Source organism: Pezoporus occidentalis, unplaced genomic scaffold, assembly GCF_034315485.1.
Source record: "Pezoporus occidentalis ecotype Australia unplaced genomic scaffold, CSIRO_AGI_Poc_V1 ctg113, whole genome shotgun sequence".
Classification (NCBI taxonomy): Eukaryota; Metazoa; Chordata; class Aves; order Psittaciformes; family Psittacidae; genus Pezoporus; species Pezoporus occidentalis.
Window position 1 is genome coordinate 2,106,249 of NW_026912918.1, and position 23,916 is coordinate 2,130,164.

The following is a 23,916-nucleotide window of genomic DNA, read 5'->3' on the forward strand; positions in this document are numbered from 1 at the left end:
TACTCTGGTTGAATCACTACAGGATATCTTCACAGATGACTCCACACTGGGGACAGTTTTATAGGAGCAGCTGTAATCACACACATGACTAACTATGGTGTTATGTACAGGTCTCCTGAAAATCCTGAGCTGTTTTACAGCAGAATCAGCTCTTCCAGACATGAGGTATCTTCCATATTGCAGCAAATAATGGCAGCCAGGATACATCAACATGCACTGAATCTGATACAGTAAATTCAACAGTTTTCTCTTGCTCTTTTATAAATATGCTTATAATAAATATGTTAATGTTGTTTATTATTAACACCACCACTAGCCTCACGTGGGCTGCAGTGGCACAGACATTGCTGCTGAAAGAGAAGATACCAAACAGCAGGATCCGAAATGGTTTCACTTACCCTTAATATTTTAATTAAGAGATCGGAACAAAACGGTTCTAAGAGAAAGGCAACAACTTTGCTTTAAAAGAGAAGCATCTTCTCAAAGACTGGAAGAAACAGTCCAAAGAGCAAAGAGCGCAGAACGAACTGGAGAGAGGCACAGCTTTGCTCCAGGTAAGAGCAAGAGGCCACTTACTTTCGGTCCTGACAGGTATTTGGCAAATTTTTCATAACACACACATAAATAGCCAATGCAGCTAAATACGGTTTCCTATTTTCCTGCTGATCTAAATGAAATTAATTGTGCTATCTTTATGAGAAAAATCAGGTTGGGGGAGAAAAAGCATGGAACTGAGAACCTACCCACTCCAGAAGAACAAGACTACCAGCAACAAAGATCCTCCTGGTGAGCAGATAATTACCTCTCCACCAGGCAAGGACCTAGAGCACCAGAACAGGATGAACTTAGACCATGCCAGGGCAATACATTTCAGGGAAACCCTGCTCTGCAGCAGGTGGATGAAGGTACCCAGCTCACCTCCTTCCCAAGGACTAAGCTGCTCGCTGCAATACACACACTCAGGACGGTACCCACTCCTCTCTCACATGCTGTCCTTCAGAGCTGGCATTAGCTTTCCAGCATCAAGGCATTTGAAGGAAGTGTCTGCTACGTAACTCTGAGCCCACCTGCTGGAATTCAGTGTCACACTCCCGAATTTAATAGTGTTCCCCACCTCCTGAAGAGGGAGGGCTCATCCCCGAGCTGGGATATCACTGATCCCTGCTGGAGGGCACCAGGTTCTCCAGTACTGGAGGTCACATGCCATCAGGCTGCATTTACATACTCAGAAGGGGTAAAAGTGTCCCAAGCACTAAATAGGCTGGGTTTAATCCCAGATTCTAATACTTTACCTTGCAGCAAGTTGTATCATTTTCTGCAGTTGGTTCCAGTAACCCTGCATGCAGGGATCAGCATATGGCCCTCTCTTTCCTACCTGAAACAGGACCTCACAACTATACCACTCCCACTCAAGGGACCTGAAGTACCTATATGACACTGCTCATACACAGAGGTTCTGTGGAAGAAAGCTGCATTTGTTCAGCTACCCCTGTGTAAAGTTAAGGTTAGTTCGGACTATCCTGGTCATGCATTAACACAATTTTGTTCATGTTACATCCAGCCAAGGTATTAATCATTTTTATGAGGGCAGACATTTGGAACCAGGATCATAAATCAATGCAGCAATAACACAAAGCAATGACAGGTATTTAGAGCAAACAGAAAAGAGTACCTACTCCAGAGCTGGGGCAGAACAGCTCGTGCTAGCAAGTGTGTAAATACGTAAAACTGGGAGAACACAGCGATGCATATTAACAACCACATCACTGAACAAGAACAAGACTGAGGCACGCATCAAGAGCAGACATCTGATCCCTTGCTGCAATATTTAGGTTATCCTGCAAAATACAGCATTTTGGACACAAAAATTTGCAGTTCCCCAAATGATGGCAAACAGCCCATGAGTAGGACAGAAAACATCCAGTGACACTTTCCAGTGTACCCAGTTTGAGACTGCAAGCGCAGTTTAAGTCATTCCTACACAGACATCTCCACTTTACACAGCAGAAGTGTCATTCTGCAAGCTCCGTTTCAAACCATGCTTCCAAGTGCAGTTACATTGTTTTCCAAGGATTTACTCACATGCATATGTTAATGCTTGTAAATCTCTGTTTGTCTGTGTGCAACGGAAAGCATAATTTCCTTGAATCCGGAATCGATTTCCACAGAGGAACTCCAGCAACAGAACTTTGAATTCAACGCCAAACCTGCAGAGTACTTGTAGAGTCCCCAGCTCAGTAACGAGCTGCACTAAACCCACAAGGTTTTCAAAGGTATTTGAATCCTGTCTGAATTTCTTCACTGGAAGTTCTCCGCAGCTCTGCCTAGAAGGTGGTGTTGGTGGTAACTAGTTTGGACAGGCAAGGAGAGAGCACAGGGAGCCTGGCTGTCTTGTTGACCAATGCCAGCGGACCCTCTCCCTGTTCCTTCCCAGAGCTCTCCTAGGAGGGGGTGGAAGCGGAAGGTTCACAGTGTTCCTAGAGGATGACTGACCCCAAGCAAGAAAGGTCTCATGGTGGTATCACAGTTCCTCCTCCGGGTCTCCTCTGCAGATATATGTCTCCATTTTAATGCAGCTGAGTAAAGCAATACCAGCCACACACCGTATTTGACAAGCTCGTTTCCCTGCTCTGTAACCTGTTCTTTATGGTTTGCTCAAACCTTTCCACCTTTCTGTCCATCACAATGCTGCACAAGTGTTGGGCAATTTGAAAGTCCAAAACCCACTGCTCCTCCCCAGATTCCTCCACCACCCCCTTGCTCATTTCATTTCCATGGGGGAAACTGACAAGAAGCTGCCCCAGAAATGTGGCAAGGCACAGGCCATGGACACCGTGGGTATGACAAAAGGTCTGCAGCACCACTGAATTCTGCTCTGCTGGTGCATTGTTATAACCTGGTCTGCCCAACAAACTGCAGTACTGAAATTACAAGACAATCCCTGAGATGTGATCCAGCCCTGTCGCAGCACACTGTCATTTGCACTCCAGGTTTCTTACCCACCCTAACAGCCCCCAGACATCAGGCCCAGCAGCTTGGCTAGTCTAAGCAGTACCAGTAATTACCTGAACTACAGAAGCTAACCCTTTGTCAAACACAAAGCAAGAGATGACACATCATGTTAACTTCCAAACAATTTTTTTTACTGCATTTTCTTTGCAAATATTTGTATCGTCATTACAAAAAATACCAAAGAAAATCTCAGTCTACTCAGAGTCTTAATTTACAAAAAAATAAATATATTTACTCTAAAGAAGACAATTGTCTAGTATTAAGGTCAGCAATATCATTCACAGAAGTCCACTTTCTCAGAGTGCTGAGTATTTGACTCCATCTGGCTTAAGTTTGCCTTCTTCCAGCATTTTCCTTTTAAAATAAGACTAATCAGAACATAAGAAAATTAACTTTTTCCTCCCACAGAAAAGGGAACATTCACACAGATCTTGAAACCCAGACTCTGCCAATTAAACTGTCAGACCCCTCTGACACACAACTGAAAACAGAAAACTTGTGTTTTAAACACCTGTAACAGAACAGCTTCTCACGAAATTGAAGAGTCCACAGCAGCAGCATGAAGGGCAGGTTTCTTCGCTATAAGGCTAATGGTCCTTGATGTGGCAGAGCTTCTATGAAAGCACAGCGCTGCCAAAGCCAAGGGTGTTACAATCAACGTGACGCCGAGCCCGCAACCTCTGCTCAGGCAAATCCTCACTTCTCAGCCTAGTCCCCACAGGCATTATCAGGATTCGCCCCCCAAGTCAGAATTCCTGAGTGAAGTGTGCACAAGATCAGGTATTGCACCCTGCAACACAGCGACTGCTGTATGAATTTGGTTTTGGAGTGATTGTCATCCTAGACATGCTTGAATACTGCTCTGAAGTTGACTGTGCTTTCTCACATCAGCACTACTGACATTTTATAGTGAACTTGCTGCTATACACTGTAAACACATGAAACCTTTAGGACAATGCATAAAAGCATTAACCACGTACAGTAAATGCCGTAATGAGAAAGTTTCACAAGAAAAAAAATAACATCTTTGGATTATTGTACTCTATGCCACAAAATGTTCCAAGTGCATCCCACAAGAGACGGCTCCTCAGATGAGGAATCAGCAAACAAGCAAGTCACTAACATTTGCACAACTGGTGTGGTTTGTTGGGTTGGGGTTCTTAAAAAAGGGAGGAGAACTTCAGAGCGTAAGAGCAGATGAAAAGAGAAAGCTTTCTGCACTTCTCTGATGAGTCACTCCACCTGACGTTTCAGCGTACACTGACAGATTTCAGGCAAAAACGAAAGGTCTCTGAAGTGTTTTGCACAGTGCACGTGCACCTCCTAAAGCCGGCTAAAAATGAGTACTAAGGAGAAGGAAACAAAAAAAGAAAAGAAAATTGCATTTTCCTATGACTTCCATCACCATGCTGTGGCTGACTTCACTAGGTCTGAAACTGCTCTGTGTGGTTCACACCAGCTCAGGGGAAGTTACTTGTGTTCCGAGTGTATCGCCTCCCTCTTCCTCACAGGAACTAACCAAGTCCAAATGCTACACCAATCCTGAATCTTTGGCCATGCTATAGAAAATGCCTTTTTGCTGAAGGAGATGTTCTGGGCTACCACACTCCACCACTTTTCCTCTGTCCAGGACTAAAACTCTGCAAAACAAGAAGAAACAAATACGGTCACAAGAAGATCAACAAGGCCGGTGAACACAGGTGTATGTGTACAGAGAGAAACTGACTGCAGCGCAGCCATCATATGCAGGCTAAACCAGTCCAGACTGTATGAGTGGACAGCGGTTCTTAACTCCATCCTTCCTGGCTTCAATGCTGATCCTGCCTGGTCTATTTTATATGTAGCAAATGTTTACCCAGTCATTTTCAGGCAACCATGAGACTTTTGACTGTGCTCTGAGCCTGCCAGAAATTATCTCAAAGCACTTCTTGTCAAGGTGAGTCAGTGTCCCCAAGACCTTGCAAGACCTGGGATAACCTTCCCATAATGCTGCGCCACATCAACTGCTGTTATACGGCTTCTGCTGACAAGATACAAACACAGACATAGCTTGTGCTAAACAAACATGCAACTGGAAATGGGAAGCTTAAAAAACAAGTTACCACGGTCAGTAAATCAGCTCTCAGTTAAAACACTGCCTTCAGCTACTTTCACTAATTGGCCAGGCACTGCAGGGATGCTTGCTAAGGCCTGAGCTGGTGCTACTGTACGGTGTTACTGTGACTGAACTGGGCGTTCACTGGTGACAGTACTGCTGGTGCTGTGCCTGGAACAGGCAATGTTCCTGTCTCTTATCTTTCACAGTTGACAGCACAAAGACTGGTCTATACAAATACACTAAAATCTTATCACTGGTCACTTTGCTCTCTGCCATTCTATGATAAGAAGGATAAGAGCACTTAAACTGAGGAGCACTTGCACCTTAGCAAGGCAGCTGAGGATGCGGAAAGATGTATGAACTATAACCAACAGCGATGGAAAGAGAAACATGGAATAAACTTCAGAAAAGCTCAGGGCCTGCTCCTTTGATTCCTTATGCTGTCTGAGCTCCCAAAAGTTCTGATGTGTCTTCCAGCTGTGCCCAAATTAGGGCAAGACCCAGGAACAGACTCCTGTTGTCTCTTCCCTCTCCTTCCTAGTTTGCCTGGACAGGAATGGCACAACAGCAGTGCAACAGGGGGCTCAGAGGAGCTCCCTAGCCCAAGCACAGCCACCACAAGCCAGAACATGCACACCACACCCATCAAAGTAAGGGATTCCGGGAGCTCTCTGGAAAGGTGGCTAAAAATGCACTGGCAAAGATTTTGCAAACACAAAGATGCCCGTTTAAGTAGAGCACAGTGCAGTTCACACATACCATTCTTCAAGATAAAAGTGGTATTACTTTACCTTGTGTAGTCCATGATTGTGTTCAGACGATGTGCTATAGTTAATACAGTACATTCTTCAAATTGAGACTTTATTGTTGACTGTATAAGCTTATCTGTTTCAAGATCAACAGCAGCTGTGGCTTCATCTAGAACCAGGATTTTGGACTTCCTGAGCAGAGCTCGTGCCAGGCAAACCAGCTGGCGCTGTCCCACACTACGCACATGGAATGGGAGGGTGGGAGAAAGTCAGAACAAGTTTGCAGTATTCATTTTGAAGCCTAACAATTCCTTATTCTTAAATACAGGTGCCAAGAATCCAGCATAATAGATAAGGTAGTCTTACTGCTTCACTGTGGAATATCTAAGAGCATCTGAAACTACAGCCCCCTCAAAATGAAGTTCTGGCAATAATAAAAGAATACATTACAAATAGTTCTATCATAACTGCATCAGGCTGATTCACTGAATTGTTGCAGTATTGAGGACTGGACTTCATATGGTTTCTACTGACTAAACATACATCCCTGTTACTGCACAAAAAGCAAAATGCCAGCTTAGAAAACTTGCATCTGTTGGACAAAAGCCATCGTAAGTTCAGAACATTCACTCTAAATAGCAGACTACTAAAATCCTTTCCAAGCCTGCCCAAGCTGTCAAACCTTGCAACATTCTGAGTACTTCTTAAATTCCTTTAAATTCCCAAACTTGAGTTTAAAATATGGTGAACAGAACCTAGTTAGTTGACTGCCTAGTCATGGATTAGGAATTCCACTATTCCCTCCACAAATCTTACACAGGGCAGCCCACACTGCATTCCTGCTGCTAGTTACCAACATACCGTCCCAAGTGAGCTGTAGTTTCTGGAAATGGAGAGTCTAGTTGCAGATGAAGGGCACACACACACACGTCTCGTTGCCATTTAGTTCTTAAGGCCATTTCACAAGCATAGTACTTTGACATACCTGAGGTTCTCGCCACCTTCAGCACAATCATGATTAAGTTTAGCAGGAAGGGATGATACAAAGTTTTTCAGGTGAGCCAATTCCAAAGACCTCCAAATGTCCTCATCAGAGTGTTGGTCGAAAGGATCAAGATTCATACGCAGAGTGCCAGAAAACAATACTGGATCCTAGTTACAGAAAAAGGTCATTAAGAACGTACACGTCCAAATGCAGTTGCAAGCAAGCTTCCCTACTGGATTTAGGAGTAAGACCTCACTTTTTCTGATAGCAGCAAGCTCTTTTCCCTCACCCTTACTCCTCATGCCTCTTTGGGGCCTGACCTCTGCCCCTCTGCATACTCTGGCGCTCCAGACCTTTCCATGAGTCGGTAACTCATGAATCCAGGGGGGAAAAGCTGACCAACAATCAAAGAATGCAAACAAACAAACAACAAAAAACCCCCACAGAAAACAAAAACAGCCGATTTTCTTTTTACTGGGCTGCTTAGTTGAAGAGCAGCTACTTCCTCCTCAACCTTCTATTAGTGGGGACTCCTAGGTCAGCTTCCCACTTCTTAGTGAATTACATCATTTGTGGATATTTCAGAAAGCTTCAGCTGCAGTATTAATGGAATGAATGCTGTTTTTGCTGGACATGGAGAAATACTACTTTGGAAATACTTTTGACTTAGTAGAGTCAGACGGATTCAAAATGATCAAAAGGAGAAAGAAAAGTTCTCCATAGATTTCCAAACGAAGCGGTGCAGAAAACCTTCTGCAGTGTGCTCACTTGTTTTTGCCAGCGTGCTGCAATGGTGATTTATGTAACAACATTTTATGATCTTACTGTGAATCAGAACAGGCAGGCAATAAAGGCCACACAGTAAGAACAAGAAGACTTAAGACTAAGCCCCATACTTGTAAAACTCTATTTCCAAATGTTTTAGACTATCAAACCCATATCTGCTGGGCTAGATTGGAATGGTTACGTACAAGTTTCTGTGAGTGAACAGCACTGCACACCTCACTCACAAGATCCTTCCAAAGTCAGAATTCTTTGTACAAAGGCCCAAAGAGTGCATATCAAACCTGAAATCTCAATGCATAATCCCAATCCCTCACAGATTAGACTACGCCGTACCTTCATTCTGTTTCTAAAAAGAATGGAACTACCTAAAATAAAAGTGGAAACTGATCTCTAAAAAAACTCCCGAGGGCTCTCCCCAGCTGAAAATACTTGGACTTCCCCTCTAATGGACAAAAAAGCAATGGTCTCAGTTAACCAAGTGACACCCATCAGGTGTTCAGCTGGGATCAGACCTGCCCAGTCAATAAAAGCTGTCTGTAGTACTCAACTGATTAGTATGGGATTCTGACAAAGCCCATGAGTTCAAAGGCCAAGGTGTTGCTTCCACATCGCAACCCAGCCATAGCCAAGGTCCCAGTTATTACAAGCACAAGACATGGAAGCCAGTCTAGGAAAAAAGCTTGGTTTCAAGTTCCATGAAAAGAGCATGCTGAAATGACTCAATTTCATAGCTGTAAATCAGAAAAGGAAGATTGTCCCCAGTATATTACAGCAACAGCACTGTGACAGAATGAGTTCTGGCAATGGCAAGATTTCACACCTACCTGAGGGATGATGGTGATCTTGAACCGCAAGTCATGGAGCCCTATCTTTGCAATATTAACTCCATCAATAATAATTTCTCCTTCAGCTGCTTCATTAATCCGAAACAAACCTAAAGTAAGCGAGGATTTTCCAGCTCCCGTTCTTCCAACTATTCCAATCTGTTGCAAAGAAATACAGAACAACTTACTTCACAGAAGAGTTAAAGCATTCCCACCTGAAACAGACACATTTTCAGAAGGTTGTCATATTTGCTGGGCTATCAAAACTCCAAAACAGCAACAAATCGAGGCTGATGAAAGGGGAAGAAAAATCATTGGATATGGAAAACAAAAAAGCAAGAACAAAAAGCAGTCTCAAACTTTGCAATCCAATCACCGAAGTTTTCAATTTTTCTAGAAAAGCAGATGGAACTGGGTAGAGCCAGCCAAGGTTCCCTAATCCTTTGTTTGATGCACGCTTCAGTCATACTTGCTGACTTGACATTTATCTCATTTGAATTTGTAGCAAACACACACCAAAAGCACTCGGTTTCATACTGTATGCTTTGCTTCCCAGTTAGACTAAAGTCTTCACCAATTCTTTTTTAAGTAAGAATACAAGATTGCTACTTTGGTCAGTTGATGTCTCTCTTGCCATCTGCCCTTTCTCACTACTTCTGAGGTAGTGTCCTGCCCACATAGGTAGAAAGTGGGCACTCCAGAAAAAAAGCAAATGCCTAGTTGGATACCACAAATAAGGAAGCCAGGCAGTAAATCTTGCAGCTACCTTTTATGCTGCCAGGCAAGAACACATTATTGTTAGACATCACAGAATCCATACAGGGCTGAGGAAGAATGCATGGGAGTGTGTGGGCAAAGCAGCAACAGAGACACACGCATGTATCATCACTGGTTTGGCTAGATTCAGAGAATCTATTCTGAAGTCCCAATTTTCCTGCAGTCTCACCTTGCAATTTCTGCCGCACTAGATTCAGGGCTTCCCCCTTCTACTTAGCAGCTCATTTTCTTAAGACTATAATTAACTTAATCTCACTGCAACATGTACTCCTCTTTGGTTACAGCAAACAAATAAGCAAAATTTCCTGGGAAGAGGAGAGGAGACAGCATAAACCTCACTTCCTTATGAAACCAGACCAAAAGACACTTCACAACCCCACATAATAGTGTATCTTTATCCCATGATGCAAGACACCCCTTGAAAAGGATAAGAGCCCACCGTATATGACAGTCATGTTAAGACTGATTCTAGATAAGCTCTTCTAGTTCTTAAAGACACAAGACACACTACAGAAGAGGCTTAGACCTCTCTTTGGCTTACGCATGCAGGCTTATAAACAGTAACACTTTACTATAAATTCAGGTTCATTACCTTCTCACCCCCATTTATGGTAACATTTATGCTTTTCAGAACCAAATCCAAGTCTTCCCGGTAACGTAAACCATAGCCTCGAAACTCAATCTTCCCTTCCTCAGGCCAGGTACTTGCTGGGGCAGTTTGCTCAATACTCCATTCAGCCTGAAAGAACCACACAAACACATCCAATCAGCTCCTCCTTCAACCGAACACAGACGTAGTGTTAGTGTTTAATTTACAAAAGGAACTGTGATGATGATGGGAAGAGAAGGAAAGAGCTGCCTCAAGGCAGATGAAGTGGCATAAGTAGCCAAAGGCTTTGCTATCACAAGTCCCACTTGCTGATTAAATTTTCCTCTTATAAAAGGCAGAATCATACAGGCAGCACATATTCAAATAACCTAATTGTACACCCCCATCACAGTAAGGAAACCACTGGGGAAGCCAGACATGCAACTAGAAGCAGTTTATCTGAGACATAAGCACCAGAAGATTAACAACCTGGTAAAATAAACAGCTGCTGCCTCAGCCTCCCACAGAGGTGGGAGAGGAGAGAACCTACCCTACTGAATTTACTACCAGTGCCAAAAGGCTTTTAACTGTATAAACAGTGGACCCGAAAAACAAAAAACTTAGGAAGGGTCCTCATACTGTTTGGCTGCAAGTTCAGGTTCAAGTGACAGGCAAGGCAAATAGAAGCCATGGGAAACTCTGTTCTGCAGCCAACTGCAGATAAAATGAGTTGTTACGTGATCCGAATCACAACAAAAAAAGTAAAGCCTCTTTACTCACCACACTGAGAATAAAAAGAAAAACAAATTAAAAAATAATGTTTAAGGACATAGGCAACCAAAACATTTCTACAGCTCTACTGCTTAGCCCAGGGCAGAACAACACATTTGCTAAATAACACAGTGTAAATGTCACTGGATACGCCTCAAAAGCAGTCACAGGTATTACCCACAGAGATCCAGCTTGTTCCTAGAGGGAGGGCACTGACAGCACTAAGCTCTACTCTTCCCTCAGCTCAGAGGACATGCCCAGCTCTAACCCCATTCAGACAGGCCGTGGGCAAGAACTCAGAACACAGCACTGACTTCTACAGATGTGACGGACAACTCAATGTACCTCCTTCTCCATTTCAGCATATTCTTTGACCCTTTCAACAGCAACAATGTTGGTTTCCAGCTCAGACGACATGCGAACTAGCCAGTTCAAGTATGCTGTAATCTGCAAGAAGAAAAGATGTCTAGAAGCAGTTTACAGTAAGCTCCCTGCAATAAATGAAAAACTCAAGACAACCAAAGCAAGTTCATGGTATGCATAAACACAGACAAGATCTTGGCTAATCAGCGCTGGACAGCAGGAAAGTCCAGATGCCTTTAACATGCAGGGGACAAGTTGTCTTAGCCACATCCCCTCACATAGGCAAGGCACAGAAGGAACTTCCCAGCATCTTTCTACATGCTACTTGTAGTTATTTATTCTCTCTGATCCCTCCAAAGCCATAGCAAGGTTCTGAATTTATGATGCAGTCTTACAATACAGAGCCTTTTTTTAAATTAAGGTAAAATTACCTGCAGTGAGTAGGACACCGAGAGGCCAACCAGTCCTGCACTGAGTTTGTTGCGTGCCATCACAGCAAACAATGCTGCAAAGAGGACAATACAGTTCCCCACACACTCCAGACGGACAGCCAGCCACCTGCAAGACAGAAAACTATAACGCATCTGTTTGGTAATTCACTGAGAAATTAATCAGAAACATGGTCAGCCAGTGTTCTGTCACAGCTTGGTTTTGAAAAGATTAATAATATGGCATCTGCATACCACCGGTGACACAGGAATTGAGTGATATTTGAGGTTCTGCTCCAGCAGCATGCAAACCTAGAGGCCTCCAAAATTAATAAACCTTTCAGATGCATAAATTCCTGGCTTAGTTCAGAAAGCGGTTGCAGTTAACACTGGGATCAATGAATCAAAATGTTTAAACAATAATTATCTAGAAGTAAGGCAGAAATTCTCAACAAAGAAAAGAAATTCTTAAGATCTTAATTTCATCACAGGAGTTTAAACAAAACATCTGTCAAACGGCTATATCAACACAGGCTCCCTACCCTGGACAAGTATGCTGAAAGCTGTGATTGATGTCCTCCCTATATAACTACCTTTCAACATTTTAACCCCACTGTTACCTGTTTGCAACAATGCTTGGATAATAAGCTTTCTGATTTTCATCCACTTTCATGTCATTCTGCTTTATAAAACGTTTCTGTTCCTCAAAAGCTCGAATGACACTGACTCCCAGGAGGGTCTCATTGAAGTGAGAATACACAGGAGAACGACTGACGGACTCAAGGCGTTTGAGCTGGCGAGAAGTGGCCACATAAAATCTCTGCAAAACAGAGTATGAGAATTATGGTTACATCCAGATTGCATCTGAAAATACAAAGGGAATCATAAGAGAGTCCCCTGCTGTTTGGGCTGGTTTTTTACAGAGATTCAACTTTCACATGGGAATACGTGCCTCCTCCAACACTTTTGGGCCTAAAGGACCATTACATACATGCTGTGGTCTTTAAACAACTGCCAATCAAGCTATCTCATGAGATGGCTATTTTCTCCTCTTTCTCTTCCCTGCAAGCTTAGTTCAACATTATAAAACACGTATCACTGCCTTTATGGTTTACTAATAAAGCCTAACAGATTCACTAATTCATGAGTCAAAGTCAAAATCCAGCTTCTTCTCTCCTATTTGGCTCTACTAGATTTCTAAGAGTAAAGCAAGAGTGAAGCAAGCACACCCTGCCTACACAAGACAGCAGTGAAAGGCTGCCATCATTAATCTCACTCTGTAAACAATATCCTGATAAAACAGGCACACCAGCAATGCATACATACCCCTCTAAAGCTTACCCTTTTGTTTGGAAGGAAGGTTTAGAAAAGCTCATAGGTTTTCTATATTTGGGCTCTGAGCAACAAGCTGTGCAAAATTTGCCTCAAAATCTAATGGCATCTTTATAAAGTTTGCTTAGGTATTAAAGGATAACCTTCTGCACAGAAGTCATTCTGCACTTGACAACGGAAGGAAATGTTCTGCTAACATCAGCTAGTCAGTAAACCATGCAAAGCACAGTCAGTCAACCATGATTAAAGTTAAACACTGGTGCAGAGTAAGAACTGTCTCAAATAACAGAGGGTGAGCGACTGCTGGTCCTAGTGCCCCTAGGGACTCCTTACCTGCACAAACAAGTAGACAAGTCCCAGAGGTGGAATAATAACAGCAGCTATAGGTGTGGCCAGCAGAATGATGACACAAGCCCCAATTACATTAAATGTTGAGCCCATGAACATCTTGATGATTGGTGGAATGGTGGAGTCAATGGTATCTATCTCCTTAGAGAAACGGTTCACCAGATTTCCACTGGGTGTACGTTCAAAGAAGCTCATGGGAGACCTGAGGACGCTGTGCAGCAGGTTAAGGTGCAGGTGTCGTGAAGCAAATATTCCCCCTATTGACACAACCATTGAGTAGCCAAACACAGCAATACCTAGAAAAGAAGACTTGTTTTGAACTGCTACAACCCCTCACATAAAACATTTTGCTCATTTTGTCATCATTTACCATTAGCACATGTATAGTATGACAAAAAAAAAATAGTGAAAACATCACATTTCTCTCATTAAAAAAATGTGTGTAACATTTGAGTGCTTTTCTGGAGTAAACCCATGGAATTTTAATGTGGCATTTAGTTTTTATTGCAGGATTTTTATAGCAGTTCTGAAGTGGCATAGCTGGAGTATTAGGTTTCATGGCAAACAAACTTTGACCACAAAGAGGACACATAACAAAAAGCTGCTGAGCTGGACTTCCCACGGTGCCATGGACAGACTCACAAGCAGTCAGAGGAAACACCAGCCTGAGCAGCTTAGCCAGGCTGCACCTGCAAGGAGGCAACATAGCCATGGTCTCCTGTGACAAACTCCCTGCAAACCAGGCTAACACAGTTTGTTGACAGGCCAAGGAGTCATTTCTAGGGTCAGATATTTTGTCACCAACTGCTGGCTCATCAGCCCCTGCAAACCACTTTTGTTCCCCTTTTGTACAAATGATAGAAAACCATATTCACTAACTGAATAATTTTACAGGTTGGTTTGTTTCCCTTTGTTTGATTTGCAAGTTTTTCAGATTTCTATGAAAACCCACACTCAAATCCTTAGCAAACTGCTGCTGCAGTTCTCAAGATACAAGTTCACCAACAGTATTAGAAACATTCTGAACCAGCTACTTAAATAGGTAAGAACAAGCAAACCTTGAGAAATTCCCAGTGCTCCATACACTCCCAGTCTGACATTTGTGTACTGCTGTGTCCCATTGATAACAGGATCATCTGTCCATAAACTTAGCCAGTAGTTGGAAGCCAGGGATGCTATATGATTACACATGAAGAGGAAAATGCTCAAGAAAGAGATAAAGAGTCCAATTGCTTTCATGTAGTCCCAGTACACTGTTGCCTTTACCTGAAGATATAAGGAAAAAAAGAAATACTCATTTTGCAGATCAGGTTTCAAAATCAGCAATTCCCCCTTCTTCAACACCTCTTTAAAGTCAGTATCCCTGCATCAGGCTGTAAAAACACAACAGCTCCACTCTAGAGAGCCACTGCTTGGGAATGGTCCTGGGTTCAGCAGTAGCATTTTTCTCCTTCTTAGTAGCTGGTGCAGTACCGTGGTTTTGACTTTCAGCCTGGGAACAGCACTGATAACACCGATGTTTTTAGTTGCTGCTCAGTAACATTTAGTCTGACCAGAGACTTTGTGAGTCTCATGCTCTACCAGGAAGGAGCGGAAGCCAGAAGGAAGCAGAGACAGGACACCTGACCCAAACTAGCCAAAGGGGTATTCCATACCACAGCACATCATGCCCCCTATATAAACTGGGGGCAGTTACCCAGAAGGGCTAGATTGCTGCTCGGTTTGGGCTGGGTCAGTGGGTGGTGAGCAATTGTATTCTCTTCCCTTGTTATTTCCCTTATCATTATTATTACTGGTGGTAGCAGCAGTGGTTTGTGTTATACCTTAGCTACTGGACTGTTCTTATCTCAATGTGTGGCAGTTCCATTCTTTCGATTCTCCTCCCTATCCCTCCTGGAGAGTGGGGAGAAAGAACGGGGAGCAGTGACCGAGTGGCTGCACGGTTCTGAGTTACCAGCTGGGCTTCAACCACGACAGGAATACAAGATACAAAGCATTCTATGGAGATGTGCCAAAACCAACATCCCTTCAGGGCAGGCACACATCATCTTTCCCTTGTCTTCCAAGGGAAAGGAAAGAGTAGAGAGAGTGCTGCCTGAAATAACACAGGGCATCAGTGGGAGAGCCAGAAACTTCACTAAAGAGTTCCAGGTTTTGGCTCTCTCTTTTTACCACAAGATTATATGGCCTTTAATTAGACCCTTGCTCACATGGCTTGTATCCTATGATCTATGTTTAACCAGAGGATTCAAGCAACACTGCTAGGAGGTGTAACTGCCATTTTCCCAGGAACCTCACTCTTAGGTTTCTCAGAGAGCCCTGGGTATCCTGGGATTAGATACTTGTGTCTACAGTGGAAACTTGGCTTAAATTCATCTGATTCAATTCCAGCTCCTTACGCTGAAGAGCACATTTCATTAGGTCACCTCATTTGTCATAACCTCTCTCCAAGAAATAGTTGCAAGGTTTTCAGTCCTCCTTTTAAACCTTGATGTGGTCAGGGCCACCATCTTAACAAAAGATGTGGTGTCAGCACTCTTTCTGCAGGCAAACCTGGGGCTCAGCTTTGGGAGCAGAGGGCACAGCAACACTTTTATGAAGTACTACACAACAGGCAGCAAGTCCAAGAATCCACTCAGCCCTTTCTTACGCCAGTTACATGGGCTTCAGAAGCTATTTCTTCCTGAACCCTGTGGATTTTTCTGAAACTGAAAAAGGGTGCAGGAAGTGGGAACAGGAGACCTTACCCTCCCTGTCTTCGCTGTGTCAGCCTCCGTCAGTTTCCAGGAATTCTTTTCAGCCTGTGGCTTCTGCAGCTCTGCTGTGCTGCTGTGCTGTTGTGACTTCCCAGTGTCCCGGCTGTATGTTGAAGAGTTACTGAGTTGCCTGTTTGAAGACATGTATTTTTCAGTCTTGGCATCATACACGACAGGTATTTGTCTACTTCATAAATAGATTTGAACAGTCCATGGCCCCAACTCTGTCTTACATTACAATGGTCATAACCAATCTCCTAAGCAGCCCTCATCAGGGCAGTGGTTACTAATGCTTCCCTCCTCCCCTCACAGTCCACTCCTAAATCCTCCCTGACAGCAGTCAGCTCCCAAGTACCCATCTTCAGATATGAGTAACATGCTACTCAGTCAAAGAAGTCTTGGTTGTGTAATCAAACTTCAGAAAGAGAAATGTCTGGTGATCATCAACATCAGCCTTTACAAAGCCTACAATCATATATACGCTGCAGATGCTGAAGCGCAAAAAGGGTACCCGCACTGGCATCAAAACGGGCAATTTTACTCCCAGGCACTCATTAGCTTCCAGAAATACAGGATCTCTAGAGCACCATTAAGGCATAGACTATGAGATGATTTCAGGAAGGTATAATCATAGTGATTGCCTTTAGCCTCTCTCAAGCATAACAGCAGCTGTATTGGGTCCAGTTGGCACTTGATCCCATCTGACAGCAGTCAAATGCAGAAGCCTCAGGGAAGCATAGAAAGCTGGAATAGCCAATGCAATACTCTCCCTTTAATGCAAGCCAAACCCACAGTTTGTTATAATGTGATAGTTTCTTCACATGGAAAGAACAGCATGAGAGGTCTGTGTGTGCAGACACAAATGAACAATAATCTGTACCAGCAAATGGAGCATGGCTCCAGCCTCAGAAGCTCATATACCCAGGTACGAGCAACAGGGAAGACTGGGATCTAGGGGCAGTTCCTGGGCAGACTGAGCATCTAAGCTCATCTAATGGAGAGATCTAATGTGTACATATATAGCACATTCTCACTAGTAAACCTCCATCCTGCTCAGCCAGAGATGGGAACAGGATGAGGCCATCTGGTGCTGTATTTGTGGGGTGCTGTTAAGTGTTCATGATCTGTGTGGCTGGCTGTGTGTATAGTATACTCCATGTGCACATGTCTGATGGGAGTACATCTTATCCTTCCTCCTGTTGGACCTGGAGCCATGGAACAGCAGCAGCCTTGACTGTCTCAGGCTGCTGGATCTAGCATGATACATTTTTCTCTAACAAATACCATAAACACCAAATTACTGTTTATCCACAGCTGAGTAACAGGATGGAAAAGGGATGGGGGAAGAGAAACAGACAGACAGACTACATACCTATGCATCAACTTTCCAGAGGCTTCATTCACAAGCATTCCATTTTCTACAGGCTTCCCTTCCTTTCCAGATGGACTGTTTGTATCTGGAGGGGTGAAAATGCAAACAAGAAAACAGTGAGACCATGAAATACAAAGGTTTCATTTCAATTCTAAATGACAGGTGCAGTCTCAATGTGCCAACAAACCAGGGAACACATATATTTACAGATACTAACAGATAACTGACCAGGTGAACAAATCAGTTTAGTTCCATCTCCAGCACCATTATCTGTTGTTAGGGAACATTTATTTTTCTATCAAATGTAGGTCAGTAATAAGTTCTCGCAATTACAGTACTTTATTATGTTAAAGCATACAATACCAAGTCACATTATGATTCATTCAGGGGAAAGGGGCTGATGGGGACACCCACTGTAACCATTCCTCTTCAAACCACATCTTTTACACAGTTAGCTATAAATTATTTTCATCTTAGAGCTCAATGAGAAGATGTTGTAGTAAGTGAGAAAGCTGTAATAACAGCAGGCATGCGCTATTTAGTCTCGTTATCCCACACCATCCCACTTGTAACAAGATGCAGCACACATGAGACAATTCTCTAAAACATTTCACAGAGCCAGTCAGCTTGAAATATTCAGCTTTCTCTGAGCAACATAATTCAGTGTAATACAGTGGCAGGAGTAAAACTTCGATGTTCAACTTCTGCTACAATTTTCCTAATACAAGACAAATGACTGACTCTTAAAGAATAAGCTGTCAGGTGAACAGAACTCTATTTTCAGGTATGAAGTTAATTCAGAATTTGCAGCAAAAAGAATTTTGCATTTTAAAGGGTCTGTGCATAATTTTTGCAAACAGAAAACCCCACCTGCATCTATTCAGAAGATACGCAGGAACATTTGTGTCCATCTGGAGCCTGAAGTTTTCAAGTTTTTATACTAACGCAAAATATATATACACACACAGAAAAAAAACCCAGTTCATCAGTACATTAAGTGTGGACTGCTTGGACATAAAGCTGTTCTCTCCTATGTCTGCAAACTGAATATTGGTTCATTACTCTAAACACCCAAAGTTAAAATTCTTCAGTGTGATGTAGAAGCAGAAAAAAGGCAAAAAATCTGAAGTAGTGAAAAGTTGAATGACTCAGTTCCTATTTACATGGGTAAGAGGAAGCCTGTATGGGACTACTGGTTATTTTAAGCACTGGACTGTATTTATTTTTAAAGGCTCCCTTCTAAAAACCAGCAAGCATTCCAGCCTCATATTGCTTGAGAGAATCACTGAAGTTCTAAACCCACATGAAGAAAGAGATACCACAAATAAACCATCCTCCCCTAACAGCTCTTAAATTTGATTTCATGTTGTAGGCTACAAAGATATCCTGCTTCTTCTGCATTTAACTCCTGAAAATGAAAAATGCCATCGTAGATCTGGCACGTGCACATAGGGAACAAGCTCATGAAATGAGGGCTGCTGAAACATGTGTCCAGAAATTCTATAAAAGGGAACAGCTGCAAAGTACAGAAAACACATGAGAAGAAAAAAGACCTTTGGGGCTCATTCCTGAATGATGCCTCCCCGGGTACACTCACTACAGCCTTAAGTCCAGCATGCATCTTTAACGTCTACCTAAAACTTCCTCATGGAAGCGTCTGAGATAAAGAATTCCTTCTGATGGAATTACAAGCTGACAAGCCAACTGTTGTAGCATCACACAAACAAGTACCATGCAAACCAAGCAGTTACCTTCTACTGTGCAGACAAAATTCTTCTAGTAACAACTCAATCACCTGCAAATGAACTGCAGCTACTCGTATTACTCCAATGCAAACACTAACAAAGTCACATGGCAGAAAAGCAGTTACCTGTTTCCAGAGGTTGAATTGCTCCTTCTAATGAAGGATCTGAATCTAAAAGTATATGTAATTAACTTTTCCCAGAACACACTCAGCCATTTTCACTCTTTACAAACACAAACACACCCAAATAGCACAACCTAAACCACAAAACCACAAATGCCAAAGGCAGGATCAAATTTGCTGAAATGGACTTCTTTTTAATCCCAAACCTTATATACAGCCAAGAAAAAACAACCTTGAGGAAAAAGAAAAATCCAAATTGGATAGCCCCCAGTGAATGATCAAGAAACTGCCTTTCTTTCAATATATGCACTAATGAAGAAAGATAAAAAAAAGTGACTCTAAAGTGGCCTCCTATTAACAATCAGAAAACACAGAAAAACGTCACTGTGCACAGGACACAGGACACTACCATATGCATCTTCCCCAGTGGTGAGGAAGAGATTTCATTCAAGTCCCTGACCTTAACACTGAAGATGCAAAGCATCATGTGATATACCTATCAGCATGGCAACTTTTGTCCACATGGCCGCATATCTCCTCCCACAGCTCTGCTGTGTACTACTACTACTCTGAGAGCTGTAGTAGTACAGGTTTACTTAAATCCTATCTACTCTGTAGCCCCCAGTCATCATCCTGCATAGTCAGTTTAGTATAAAATAGTGAGATACTTCACTCTTCCAAGCGTCTTGCTACCCTAACAGCCCTCACCCTAAGCGAGTATTTGCTTCTACCATTTGGGGCAGAAGCTGCAGATTGCTTTTACTTTACGAGAGAGAAAGAAAAGAGTCAAGTTTTGCTAGAAGTAAAAAGAATTTAAGGGAAAGTCAGATCATTTCCTAACATAGACACGTGTTTCCTGAATTATCACAACATTTGGAAAAGAGCCAGCACATACCTAACTCTTGCCTTCCAAAGAGTCAGAAAGGAGAGAAGCACTCAACCATCCCTACAGGCATCATTCAAGCTATCACCATCCAACATCGCTATTAAGCTTACTTCAGCCTCACGCTGTTAGAAAGAAGCACAGCCACAAAACAGAGGCATGATAGGCTATACTGGGAGACAGCGTTGATCATGAAGGCACTTTTCCTTACAGATATGAAATCCCAGCTCATCACACAGAATTCATTTTTATAACGAAATACACACTAGTACCTAGTGTACAATACAAAGCCAGGAAGCTGTCTTCCCTTCAAACTTAGCACTTGAAAATAAATCAATTATTTTTCTTTCCCCTCTATGCTGCAATTGGGAAGCAATTTATAGAGGCCAAACAAGGCCCTGCCAATCTTACTCATGTACCATACTACCTTTTCCAGACACCACATTTCTACTTTGTATGGGACAAGAGCTGGTATTTAGGGAGTTAAGTCCACAAAATCTAAGAAAAAAAAAGCCAAAGACCTTCAAACTGGATAGCTACAAGTGACACATCAAGACAGTTCAAGATATGTAGATTGTTGAACTCAACCGTACAGTCCAGAGCCTTAGCAGTTCTCAGAGTACCTTCACCCCACTTTCCCTCCAAGCCAAAACAGAGGGAGCCTGACATTTCTCATATTAAAAAAAGAAAAAATGCACTGAACTGCCATTAAAAGGTCTTGCAGCTCTTTTTTTGAGTGCAAAGTCATGGAGTAAAATACTGGGGAGCCAAATACTTGAAGCACAGCCCACACAATGCAAATCAGATTCCAAGTTACTAATAGTGCTGTACATCTCTATCAGGCACTGCAGTCAAGACTAAAGATGAACCAGACAGTTAAAAAAATATTTCAACCTTAAGATGCAGTTTCAATTCTCTGGAGCCACTCCTACTCCCCACAAACAGTAAATACAGCTCTAGGCTTTCAAAGGACAACCCAAAGTTAATGCTGAAAGCATATGGAAAAAAAGCAAAACCCCAACTCCCCCATACATTAAACCAAAAACTAAATCTGCTGCATTAGTTTCTATGGGAGACAAGGGAAAACAGTCACAAGAAAGGTGATCTTAAAGTAACTATTTGCTACCTCTAGACCAAGAGGTATTGCAGGAACACCTCCAGGGGAGAGGGAGAAGAGGAACACAGAACACATCCAGATGGGGGCATAGGATGACATCAAAAAAGGAGTCACAGGAGTCAAGGGCACATCCATGACTCCAGACCAATCTGCACAGGCAGGAGTAGTACTGGCATCAGCAGATCAGCCATACTAAATGCCAGAGAACGGAGCAATCACTAAAAGCAAAATTAATTTGGACGCTTTCTATGCAACCTGGTAGGTTACAAGTAGTTCCAGTTACTTTGGAGAAGGTTACACACCACAGATGCAGTAGAACATCCATTTCACGTACCCACAACTGAAAGCAACTGCGCTGCACATTGCACTCCCTGTAGCCGAGCAGCTACTGCTGCCACCCCTTGTAGCTGCCTTGTGCGTCAAGTAGGATGCTTGAGAAGAAGTGAAAGCTCACACATTCCCTCTGAGCCATCCTGCAGACTCACATGGGGGCAGCTTTCGAGTGGGGCATTTTTCCACACTCAGAAGAAACCCCATAAAGCTGAGGATGGGAAAGGAAGCAGTACAGCACACTGACAGCAAGTAACCCTCAAGAATTCAATGGGACAGAAGGCCTGGGAGGCAATGGGGAGCAGACTTTCAGCCAAATCTCAGAGGCTGGGGAGAAGTAGAGGCTTTACCACCCTTTAAGAAGCAGAATGTATTCCAGTGGGAAAGCACTGAGTTTTCTATTTTGCTCCATCTTAAGGCTTCAGACAAAAGGAAGCCTCTCTTTCAAACTGGGGGTACAGATCCTTTCCAGCTAGCTCAGGCTGAGTCCCATCAGAGACTACTCTGTGTTTACCCAAGACCCTATGATTTTTAATAACACTTAGTGATCTCAATCCCTTTCTTGTTCTGGAGAGCCTGCTCTCCAGCAGTAAACAACAGGTACTTGCTAACAAAGCAGCCTCAACCACATGGCAACAACTTAGCCAGTCAGCACAGTGCAAGCACCTCATACTTTCAGCATGAGCTTATGAGGGAGTATCAGGAAATCAACACAAGCAAACCACTGAAGAAAACAGGATGGAGGCAAGAGACTAAGTTCTGTTATTAAAATCCAATACTATGACCATCTACCGGTAAAGTATCTAAAGTACGTTCCTGTATCAGTGCAGCTCTACAGCTGGTTTGTAAAGCAGAAGAGTATCTGCTAGAAAAATGAGCTGCTGCTTCCTCCTCCCCACCCCCAAATGAACTATCTGCATAGAGAAGACATATCCTAATAAGCATAGGAAGGGTGTATAAACCCCTGCTGGCCTTTACTTGGATCTCGCAAGTACCTGACCCATGCTTCAAGTGAAAAGAATTTTACTATAGATCTACTTCACATTTTGCTAACTTTTAAGAAAGAATGTGCATATAATCTCAACTTTCAATGCCCTCAAGAAATAAGCACCTTTATGTATAGGGATATCACAAGAAATAATAATTTCTTTTAACCTTACTTCCACTGCTACTATTTTTCCATTAACACGACTCCCTTAACATGCCACACATCAGCTTATCCCAAGAGAATTTATTTGTAAGCTTACCACTGTTCTCCATGCTTTGTTCAGTATTAGCATATGTACGAAGAAACTCAGCAAAAGCCCCATCTTGCTTCAGCAGCTCCTGATAGGAGCCCATCTCAGAGATTTCTCCATCAGACATTACCAGAATTGTATCCATTTGAGGCAGATAATTGATCGCATGGGTTACCAAAACCCGGGTCTAAATAGCAAAAGAAAAAGAAAAACAAAGGTTTTTCTAACATCTGAGATTAGTTAAATACAATGGCTGAACTACTTCTCATGCTGCTTGAATTCTGCGTATGATACAATAAGAACTGTGGACAGGCATTTAGCATTTTAAAGAAAAATACTGTCCTTGTCTTGATTTTTCCATCAGAAAAATGTGAATTACAGATACCAGAGCACATTTAATTATAAAAACTCAGATGTTCTGTAAAGTCCTTTAAAAATCTCAGAAGGATGCTTTCATTTTTCAGATGTTTGAAACAAGTCTGAATATGCAACTTGACAAACTTGGAATCTTTTAAACTCAAATCATTCTCTAGAGACAAGTAGCTCATTATGACATACTTTATTTTTCAGGATTCCCTTCGGTCCAATAACATTTTCAAAAATATGTTTCCCAACATGAGCGTCAACAGCTGATAAAGGATCATCAAATAAACAAACATCTGCATTACAGTAAACTGCCCGAGCAAGACTGACTCGCTGCTTCTGTCCTCCAGACATATTCACACCCTGGGGAAACAAGAAAATAGGATCCCTTTATTTACAGCTGGAAAGAGATGTCTTGCCAGTTTGTGCATAAAGTCAAAGGTGCTTTATGCAAATCAGCAAAATTTCAGCATTGTATGAAGCAAATCTCCATCACAAATAATTTCACTACCACAACAGTATAAGCAATCACAGTCAAAATCCTCTTGGAAAGAAGCACATCTGTTAGGTTCTCACTGTCAGTAAGGGGCTAGTCAAGTGTTTGCTAGTCTTATAAAGCAATTAATCCACACCAACCTACCTACTCTGTACATTCAGAGGCCACTTCTTAGCTGTATTTCTGCAGCGCTGCCTCTGATTTAACAAACTCTGTTTACAATCTACAATTTGGTTGGCCTGCTAACCAATAAGGAAGATAAAGCTGCACCCTTTGCTGAATCTGGGGCTGTCAGTTGGCAGCTATACCCCTCCTGCAACTAGTCAGCAGGTAAAGTACATACCCTTTCTTCTGCAGAACATCAGCCCAGCAGAATGCCAGACAGGTTATACGCATGTACCCTGCTAGCTACATGGTTAGGGGATGACCAGT

The 23,916-nt window shown here is 42.6% G+C and overlaps 1 protein-coding gene and 1 long non-coding RNA gene across 7 annotated transcripts in view; both read right to left on the reverse strand.

The window, feature by feature from the left end:
• Positions 1-746: 746 nt before the first annotated feature.
• LOC134172232 (uncharacterized) lies at positions 747-4,016 on the reverse strand. Its single transcript, XR_009967878.1, has 3 exons — positions 1,288-4,016; positions 919-1,012; positions 747-821 (listed from the first exon to the last, which is right to left on the reverse strand). It is a non-coding gene; the product is annotated as an uncharacterized LOC134172232 (long non-coding RNA).
• A 160-nt stretch (positions 4,017-4,176) lies between these two features.
• The window catches only part of LOC134172207 (multidrug resistance-associated protein 1), a 53,671-nt gene continuing 33,931 nt past the window's right edge, over positions 4,177-23,916 (reverse strand). For all 6 annotated transcript variants that reach the window (XM_062635176.1, XM_062635168.1, XM_062635139.1 and 3 more), the window contains 14 exons: positions 23,184-23,351; positions 22,635-22,812; positions 17,191-17,275; positions 15,810-15,948; positions 14,121-14,328; positions 13,048-13,358; positions 12,003-12,202; positions 11,386-11,512; positions 10,937-11,038; positions 9,824-9,970; positions 8,455-8,613; positions 6,845-7,011; positions 5,902-6,096; positions 4,177-4,652 (listed from right to left, as the gene is read on the reverse strand). In XM_062635176.1, coding sequence (XP_062491160.1) covers positions 4,544-4,652; positions 5,902-6,096; positions 6,845-7,011; positions 8,455-8,613; positions 9,824-9,970; positions 10,937-11,038; positions 11,386-11,512; positions 12,003-12,202; positions 13,048-13,358; positions 14,121-14,328; positions 15,810-15,948; positions 17,191-17,275; positions 22,635-22,812; positions 23,184-23,351 — 2,295 coding nt within the window. In that variant the 3' untranslated portion in view covers positions 4,177-4,543. The remainder of the gene's footprint in view (positions 4,653-5,901; positions 6,097-6,844; positions 7,012-8,454; positions 8,614-9,823; positions 9,971-10,936; positions 11,039-11,385; positions 11,513-12,002; positions 12,203-13,047; positions 13,359-14,120; positions 14,329-15,809; positions 15,949-17,190; positions 17,276-22,634; positions 22,813-23,183; positions 23,352-23,916) is intronic.